This window comes from Sebastes umbrosus, chromosome 4 (genome assembly GCF_015220745.1).
Source record: "Sebastes umbrosus isolate fSebUmb1 chromosome 4, fSebUmb1.pri, whole genome shotgun sequence".
Lineage (NCBI taxonomy): Eukaryota > Metazoa > Chordata > Actinopteri > Perciformes > Sebastidae > Sebastes > Sebastes umbrosus.
Window position 1 is genome coordinate 38,589,388 of NC_051272.1, and position 9,603 is coordinate 38,598,990.

A 9,603-nucleotide genomic window follows, 5' to 3' on the forward strand; every position below is an offset into this window, starting at 1 on the left:
TGCGTGCGTGCGTGCGTGCGTGTGTGCATGCGCCCCACAGGGAGCCACTGCCAGCCTACAGATGCTGCTGAAGAGAAACAATGAGGTTAGTATGTGGGCTTGTTGTTTCAGCCCTGCCCCTCCTGGCCTGTTTCTAACACTCACTGCAGGGCTAATGACGGGCTTCAATCAGAAACACAGTTTTAGTATTCTTGTAGCCCGGCCCATGAAGTTAGCATCATCCTGGTTCCCTCCACTAACAGCCATTGGGATTGTTCCATTGGGTTTTGGATTATTGCACAGAATAAACTCTGTGGTAAACACACGGTTATGATACTGACATGTTTACATGAATGCAATCAGCAGAAGTAAAAAGCTAACGTTAGGCTTTAAACCAACTACACCACCACGGTCACATGAGAGAGAGTAAACACAACGAGGCTGTAAAGGAGGACGAGTCGGCGTGATGACGTTTAGTCTCATTTAGTCACTTGTTAGCAACCAACTTTTTAAGACACATAAAGGCTTCAAAATTCACGAGTGGCATATTTATTGATGTATTTTATGTCGTAGAACAAAACATTAAAATCTCTTCAGCTTGTGTTAACCACAGACCTGATTTCAGACATCTAACTAAAAACCCATTGACTTCCAGACGAGGGGACCAGACCACGCGTTGAAGTGAATATATAATACATAAAACAGGGCTGTCAATTGATTAAAATACTTAATCGTGATTCATTGCAAAATAATTGCATATTTTGTATCTGTTCTAAATGTACCTTAAAGGGAGATTAGTCAAGTATTTAATCCTCTTATCAACATGGGAGTGGACAAACATGCTGCTTTATGCAAACGTATGTATATAGTTATTATTGGAAATCAACTAACAACACAAAACAATGTCAGATATTGTCCAGAAACCCTCACAGGTACTGCATTTAGCAGAAAACAATATGCTCCAATCATAACATGGCAAACTGCAGCCCAACAGGCAACAACAGCTGTCAGTGTGTCAGTGTGCTGACTTGACTATGACTTGCCCCAAACTGCATGTGATTATCATAAAGTGGGCATGTCTGTAAAGGGGAGACTCGTGGGTACCCATAGAACCCATTTACATTCACATATCTGGAGGTCAGAGGTCAAGGGACCCCTTTGAAAATGGACATGATAGTTTTTCCTCGCCAACATTTAGTATAAGTTTGGAGCGTTATTTAACCTCCTTCATGACCAGCTAGTATGACATGGTTGGTACTGATGGATTCATCAGGTTTTATAGTTTCAGATGATACCAGTATCTTCACATCCTCCGAAATATCGGTTGCTTTAATGCGTTAAAGAAATTAGTGGCGTTAAAACGAATTTGCGTTAACGCGTTATTATCGCCAGTATCTCTGGACTCTAAAACTAAAACTGAACTTTGACACTTCTAGTGAAAATATATTCAACAAACTTGTCCATGTCAAATGGTTGCTAGGTCTAAAAGTAGTTCAGACTGTCATTACTGAAGCCTGGATGTAATTTAATGCTGTGTTACTCCAGCAGGTGCAGCACAGTGTGACACATCTTCACGAGCTGCTGATTTCACTGCAGGTACCAGAGACACACCTCCAGTAAAGAGACACCACACACAGGCCCCGTTCACACCTCACATTCACTCTAATTCATCTCCTCCTGCCTCTAGGCTGTGGTGGTCCAGCAGGACTCCTTCATCGAGGACCAGCGGCAGACCCTGAACGACCGGCTCACCGCCAATTCTTCCAGACACTCGTCCTCTTCCTCACTCTCATCCTCTTCCTCCTCCCGCCCCTCCTCCCTCATCGAACAGGAGAAGCACAGGAGTCTGGAGAGACAGAGACAGGAGGCGGCCACCCTGCAGGTTGCTGCTTCCTCTTCAGTCTGGCTTTTGTTTCACATAATGATTCATGGCTGCAGTGAGCTGATACATTAGAGCCTTGTTCATTACATTTGTCTCATATAGGATTGTCTGTACCTCACATCACCACACCTAACCCTGTCTAAAACTCTCTATAATACCTATACACCTCTGTGGCTTGTTTCAGAAACAGCAGGCTGCACATCAGGAAGAAAAGAGGAGGAGAGAGAAGGCATGGGAGGTGAAGGAGAATTGTCTGGCAGAGCGAGAGGAGATGCTGAGGGTGGAGGAGGAGCAGACCAGGAAGAGGTGTCGGGAGGTGATGGAGGAGAGAGAGATGCAGCAGAGGAAGAAAGAGGAGTACCAGGGAGAGCTGGAGAGGCTGAGGGAGGCACAGAGGAGGCTGGAGAGAGACAAGGAGGCTCTGAGGAGAGACACCGAGAGACTGGAGGCCATGAAGAGAGACCAGGTCAGAGTCTGGGGGATTCTATCCCCACACAGAGTCAAAACAAGGGGGACCATGTTAGTCCAGTGCTGTAGTCAGAGCCTAGGTCCAGCTCCTCTGGTCTTCTGTCTGATTAGAGCTGCTCTCTGGTTGATACTGGCTGAGCTCACCAAACACTACGTAGTCCACAGAGTTCAAGCTGTAACTTGTGCCACAATATCAGCTTACAGAAGTCAGTGTTTCAGTGATGCTGCTAGGTACGCCTCCTGAAGGACCAGTGTGTAACAATTAGGTAGACCTATCAGCAGAAGTGGAATATAATATTCACAACCATGTTTTCTTTAGTGTATAATCACCTGAAAGTAGGAATCGTTGTGTTTTTATTAGCTTAGAATGAACCCTTCATATCTACGTAGGGAGCAGGTCTTCATGTTGCTCCTCCATGTTTCTACAGTAGCCCAGAACGGACAAACCTAACTCTGGCTCTAGAGAGAGACTTTCACGTTTTTACCTTACCTGAAGGCCACCTTAGGTCTCCGATACGCTTGTGAAAGGGAGGGTGTGAGCGGACGGGTATTCAGTAGGTTGCAATCTACAACGTCACCACTAGATGGCACTAAATCCTACACACTGGACCTTTAAAATCCAAATGGATGCAGTAGACTCACTATCGACGTGTCCAGGGGATGCACCCTAACTTAGACGCCCTTGTTGAAACATATTTGTCATTTTATTTGATCACCTTTCAGAGGACAGCTTTCTAGTCTTAGTCAAGTTTCATGTTTGTGATACAAGTTTCACTTAATTTCTGACTCAATTCATTTAATTATATTATGTAAATAAAGTTGTCAGATTTTGGATTTTATTTCAAATATATTTTTACATACATGAATTAGGGCTGTCAAAGTTAATGTAATAATAATACGTTAATGCAAATTCATTTTAATGCCACTAATTTCTTTAACGCATAGGCTCAACAGCGCTCCAAACTTACGCTAAATGTTGGCGAGGAAAAACTTTCAAGTCCATTTTCAAAGGGGTCCCTTGACCTCTGACCTCCAGATCAGTGAATGTAAATGGGTTCTATGGGTACCCACGAGTCTCCCCTTTACAGACATGCCCACTTTATGATAATCACATGCAGTTTGGGGCAAGTCATAGTCAAGTCAGCACACTGACACACTGACAGCTGTTGTTGCCTGTTGGGCTGCAGTTTGCCATGTTATGATTGGAGCATATTGTTTTATGCTAAATGCAGTACCTGTGAGGGTTTCTGGACAATATCTGTCATTGTTTTGTGTTGTTAACTGATTTACAATAATATATATATACACACATTTACATAAAGCAGCATATTTGTCCACTCTCATGTTGATAACAGTATTAAATACTTGACAAATCTCCTTTAAGGTACATTTAGAACAGAATAATATAATATAAAAATAACAATATAATACAAATTTGTGCAATTAATCACGATTAACTATCGACAATCATGCCATTAATCACAATTAAATATTTGAATCGATTGACAGCCCTAACATGAATATAACCATATGACAACAAACACAAGTGTAACACTACAATTAGTCAGAAATGTGATTGGGGACCCACTCAGATGACCCCTGTAGGTCTCAGGGACTCACTATCAGCATCACTGCAGGTGTTATTAGGAACTAAATAGCAGGCTGAAAATCAGTGTCACATCGCCGTCTCTGTGGTTGTGTGATCACAGTGGACTGACATCATATATCTCTATGTCCTAGACCCAGATCATGATGCTCCATGACATTACATAGACTCACAACTAGCACTTCCCTCAAGGGTGTGACTGCTGGGTTAAAGATGAAACATTGGGTGCAGGTCTTGTGTGTGGCTTCATATACTGTGACTTTACGTCTCTCATCTCTCTCTCTCTTAATTTACAGTCGGAGCAGCTTCAGAGGTACCAGCGGACTCCCTCCACTACCTCGGAAGACTCTATAAGGTTCCACAGCTCCGGGTCTCTGGATCTAGATTCAAAAGAAGCAGCAGAGCAGCCAAAAGGGGTAAAAAATAAAGTCCTCATTAGAACGTGATTTACAGAAGGAGAACAAACCTGTGTGTTTGTTTCAGTTTAGTAGGCTGCTATACAAGTCTTAGAACAACTAAAAGAACTCTCCTTTTTCTGGATATACTACAGGTGGAGCTCTCGTCCTCTGTCCCGACCAAAGAACCTTTCCTCCGCATCGGATCCAAGAGGATGGGGAAAAACTTTAACCCCTTCTCCTCCTCCTCCTCCTCTAAGCCTCAGGGAGCAGAGAAGGAGTCCCAGCTCCCCACCAGACTGCTCCAGCTGGGCAAACCCAAAGAGAAGAAAGACAAGAGGAAGAAGAAGGGCAAAGGAGAGCAGACGCAGACAGGTACAATGAACAAAGGCTATCCTGACGTGAGCCGTTTCTCTTGTTTCATCAGCTGGAATATATCTTAATATTACAGAAAGAATCTCTTTTATTCTTCAGTTAAATAAACCCTGTCTATTTGGCAACATGGGAAATAAGAGTTTTTTACTTGACTGCACTCTTATCTATGTTCGCTTACCTTTAATGTGACATAAAGGTTACTTTTGGGAAATACACTGATTTGCCTTCCTGCTGGGGGTTAAAGTCCGGTTGATACTATCAAAGAGTTTAGAAGCAAAGAGACAAAACTCTGCTAGATGGCGCTGCTGTAGCGCTGCCGCCATTTTGGACTGAAAACACCAATGAGTCTGTGTCCATGGATGTATAAAGAGACATCTGTAAATCAGAGGATAGAAATCAACTTCCCAGTAGGAACTATTTACTTGTGTCATGACAAAAATAACTTTTTTTAATCATATTTGCTCCTTTTCTACCTACTGCAGCTTTAACTAACAGCTGAATCCAGAGTTATTTTCATCAGACCCACGGGACCGCACCGCCCTGCACGCTCATGTCACATATCTGGTTCTGCCAGCTTCCTGCTAGCTGTATGCGGCTGTAATAATGGATATATTGGCTGTAATTCATCACTTTTATTATCTTCTAAAACACCGTATGGCTGTATGCTGTAAACCTGTACCGTGGTGGATGTATTAACTTCTCTGTTCCCAAACAACCGGCTATCGGCCAGTAGCTAGTAGCGCTAGTAGCTGGTAGTGCTAGTAGCATGACATCAACAGGATTTAATGGAGTTGTTTATTTACTACACGCAGTGCAAAAGACCAGGACACAACCTCTTCTACATCCATGGTCTGTGGTCTATTGGACCCTCTTCTACATCCATGGTCTGTGGTCTATTGGACCCTCTTCTACATCCATGGTCTGTGGTCTGTTGGACCCTCTTCTACATCCATGGTCTGTGGTCTATTGGACCCTCTTCTTCATCCATGGTCTGTGGTCTATTGGACCCTCTTCTACATCCATGGTCTGTGGTCTGTTGGACCCTCTTATAAATCCATGGTCTGTTGGACCCTCTTCTACATCCATGGTCTGTGGTCTATTGGACCATCTTCTACATCCATGGTCTATTGGACCCTCTTCTATATCCATTGTCTGTGGTCTGTTGGACCCTCTTCTACATCCATGGTCTGTGGTCTATTAGACCCTCTTCTACATCCATGGTCTGTGGTCTGTTGGACCGTCTTCTACATCCATGGTCTGTGGTCTGTTGGACCCTCTTCTACATCCGTGGCCTATTGGACCCTCTTCTATATCCATTGTCTGTGGTCTGTTGGACCCTCTTCTACATCCATGGTCTGTGGTCTGTTGGACCGTCTTCTACATCCATGGTCTGTGGTCTATTGGACCCTCTTCTACATCCATGGTCTGTGGTCTGTTGGACCCTCTTCTACATCCATGGTCTGTAGTCTATTGGACCCTCGTCTACATCCATGGTCTGTAATCTATTGGACCCTCTTCTACATCCATGGTCTGTGGTCTACTGGACCCTCTTCTACATCCATGGTCTGTGGTCTGTTGGACCCTCTTCTACATCATGGTCTGTAGTCTATTGGACCCTCTTCTACATCCATGGTCTGAGGTCTATTGGACCCTCTTCTACATCCATGGTCTGTGGTCTATTGGACCCTCTTCTACATCCATGGTCTGTGGTCTGTTGGACCCTCTTCTACATCCATGGTCTGTGGTCTATTGGACCCTCTTCTACATCCATGGTCTGTGGTCTATTGGACCCTCTTCTACAGCCATGGTCTGTGGTCTATTGGACCCTCTTCTACATCCATGGTCTGTGGTCTATTGGACCCTCTTCTACAGCCATGGTCTGTGGTCTACTGGACCCTCTTCTACATCCATGGTCTGTGGTCTATTGGACCCTCTTCTACAGCCATGGTCTGTGGTCTATTGGACCCTCTTCTACAGCCATGGTCTGTAGTCTATTGGACCCTCTTCTACATCCATGGTCTGTGGTCTATTGGATTCCATTTTGGATCCTTGACATGAAAAAGTTTGAGATTGATCTCAGAATCTGTGTGCTGGATTTTGAACTTCCATTTATGTCCATCGCTCACTTTCTGCTCCCTTCTGCAGCCGGGCTAAAGTTTAATAATTAAATCAGTAAATAGTTATAATAGTATGCATATTTATAATATTTTATTGTTCAACACAGGACATTTCAGTAGAGACATTCAATATGACAATAGAACAGAAATAATTTAGTTATACTTTTGTGCGGCTCTTTGTAGGAGGACGTTTTACTGACGTCTGATAGTTGCCTTCAGTCCAAAATGGCGGAGGTGTAGCTCTGCTGCTAGGCGCTGATGTTACAATGGAACGATCAACTGACTTTCACTTCTTATCAATAGACATTCTTTGATACTATTGTCGTGTCTGTTCAGTAAATATGACGCTGCAGCCAGGAGATCGTTAGCCTAGCTTAGCATAACGAGTGGAAACAGGGGGAAACAGCTTGCCTGGCTCTGTCCAAAAGTAACAAAACCCACCTAGCAGCTCCTTTAAAACTCACTGATTAACATCTTGTTTGTTTATAAAAAAGAAAACAGTAAATTGTAAAAAAAAAAATAAAAAAAAATGATGTTACAGGAGGTTATGTGCCGGACTATTTCTTGACTTGACCAGATTATTATTTGTGTCTTCATGTCTCTTTAGAAAGCAAAGTTGCAGTGATGTCGGATCCTCAGAATGATGGAGACATCTTCTTCTGCTGAGAGGAACTGGACGACGCACATGTGAACTTCTAACCCTCCAGTCATCAGGGTCAGTCATCAGGGTCAGTCATCAGGGTCAGTCACCAGGGACAGTCAACAGACAATCGGCCAGTGCAGCAAACAGGACCCCAAGTGTCCCCTGACTCTCTATTTGGATATAATACATGCCCATGTATCTTCTTTGCTGACTGTCTGGCCTCTGGACACGGTCCCTACCTTCCTGTCAGACAGAATGGAGCATCTGGGATGAAAGTCTGACTTACCTACATGTGCCCCAGGTAAACAAAGTGCTGACCTCCTCCCAGAGACAAAGGGTTAGGTTATGTTTAGCTGGGGATTCAATCCAGAGGGCTTTAAGCAACAAATGTGCCAAGAATTTCCCCTACAACCTTCCATCATTTAGAGATGTGATGCAAGCCAAGGTGGCAGTGCCAGGAACAAAAGAGCAAAGCGTGTGCAAATCTCCTCAAGACTTTAAACTGTAGCTTCAACATGAACCAATAATGAGTGCCATTTCTTTCAAGTATTGCTGATGCTAACTTTGATGCTTGTGGTGCTGGTGACTCCTCCGTTTCAGTGAACGGTTACACCGTCTGGGTCCCAGGCTGATCAACTCCAGCAACTTTTAATCTAAAGTGTGATTTGTGTGTCCCAGTCAAGCTGTCAAGCAAGACATGAGAGGGAGTAACAGATGGTGTTAGAAACCCCACCATTTCTCACTGTCCACACTGTGCGCTGAGGTCAGTGTGCACATCAAGACTTCCAGACCCAATCAATCAATGACACGTCAGTCACCACAGAGAGATGGATGAATCTATAGAGACAGGCTGAGATAAGAGTAGGAATGATCACCAAAGACTCCGTGGTTTTAGTGCCTTAAGTCTCTGATAGAGTCTCTGACTGATGAATGTAACGACAGTGGAATGAAGCGCATGCTCAAAGTAGATGTTTCTAATATCGCTGTTGTCAGATGATCGCCTCCAATCTCTAGAAATTCATGGTTTTGTTCGGTGGTCATCTTAGTCAGTGTCGACAACAGACTCTACCAGTTCTGTAGAAGAATCATCTTTAATCGTCTTTCAGTGTGACAATCACGGCAGTGCAACTGTCACTGCAGCTCAGCAGGATCAGGAATACAAAGATTTTAACATGCACTTTATATACATGAGAGAGTGATGCTTCGTTTTAAGGGTCTGTCATTTCCTAATAATTTAAAGGGACACAATGTGAGAATCAGAAGTTGCTTGTTACCAGTGACACCTGAGGCCGTTAAGCCAACGTCAGTCAGCGCCCTGTTGCTCGCGCCTGTGCTCGCACTACCGACACGCACGAGACTGAACGTGATTGACAGGCATCCTATTGATTAACGTTAGCAACATTAGCAGCTAAAACCACAGTATCACTATATATTTCACATGCCAGGCAGTCATGTTAGCTACCAAACAAAGGTCCCTCCATGAATCGGTGTTGATACTAATGTTAACTCTTCCTGCTTCAGCCTCCCGAACGAGGTCAGAAGGACCAGGAGAGACACCGTAGTTTAGGTCTCCTGGACTGGAGTCCATAACGTTACTCTCTCCAGAGTTAACCCCGTCACTGAGTCCATAACGTTACTCTCTCCAGAGTTAACCCCTGTCACTGAGTCCATAACGTTACTCTCTCCAGAGTTAACCCCCGTCACTGAGTCCATAACGTTACTCTCTCCAGAGTTAACCCCCGTCACTGAGTCCATAACGTTACTCTCTCCAGAGTTAACCCCCGTCACTGAGTCCATAACGTTACTCTCTCCAGAGTTAACCCCCGTCACTGAGTCCATAACGTTACTCTCTCCAGAGTTAACCCCCGTCACTGAGTCCATAACGTTACTCTCTCCAGAGTTAACCCCCGTCACTGAGTCCATAACGTTACTCTCTCCAGAGTTAACCCCCGTCACTGAGTCCATAACGTTACTCTCTCCAGAGTTAACCCCCATCACTGAGTCCATAACGTTACTCTCTCTCTCTTCTGCTCCACTAGCTCACTTGTTCGCTCACATACATTCGCCACCGCTCTCTCTCTTGCTTCACCACTCACTTCCCATGTGCACACACACTCTACACACTGGCTCTGCTATTC

The 9,603-nt window shown here is 44.3% G+C and overlaps 1 protein-coding gene across 5 annotated transcripts in view; it reads left to right on the top strand.

The window, feature by feature from the left end:
* Positions 1-9,194, top strand: part of LOC119486221 (A-kinase anchor protein 13-like) — a 163,319-nt gene extending 154,125 nt beyond the window's left edge. For 4 of the 5 annotated variants that reach the window (XM_037766151.1, XM_037766152.1, XM_037766155.1 and 1 more), the window contains 7 exons: positions 41-85; positions 1,525-1,575; positions 1,667-1,861; positions 2,046-2,327; positions 4,232-4,351; positions 4,486-4,705; positions 7,430-9,194. In XM_037766151.1, the coding sequence (XP_037622079.1) occupies positions 41-85; positions 1,525-1,575; positions 1,667-1,861; positions 2,046-2,327; positions 4,232-4,351; positions 4,486-4,705; positions 7,430-7,488 (972 nt within the window). In that variant the 3' untranslated portion in view covers positions 7,489-9,194. The remainder of the gene's footprint in view (positions 1-40; positions 86-1,524; positions 1,576-1,666; positions 1,862-2,045; positions 2,328-4,231; positions 4,352-4,485; positions 4,706-7,429) is intronic. The other variant, XM_037766154.1, reaches the window with a different exon arrangement.
* Positions 9,195-9,603: the final 409 nt, after the last annotated feature.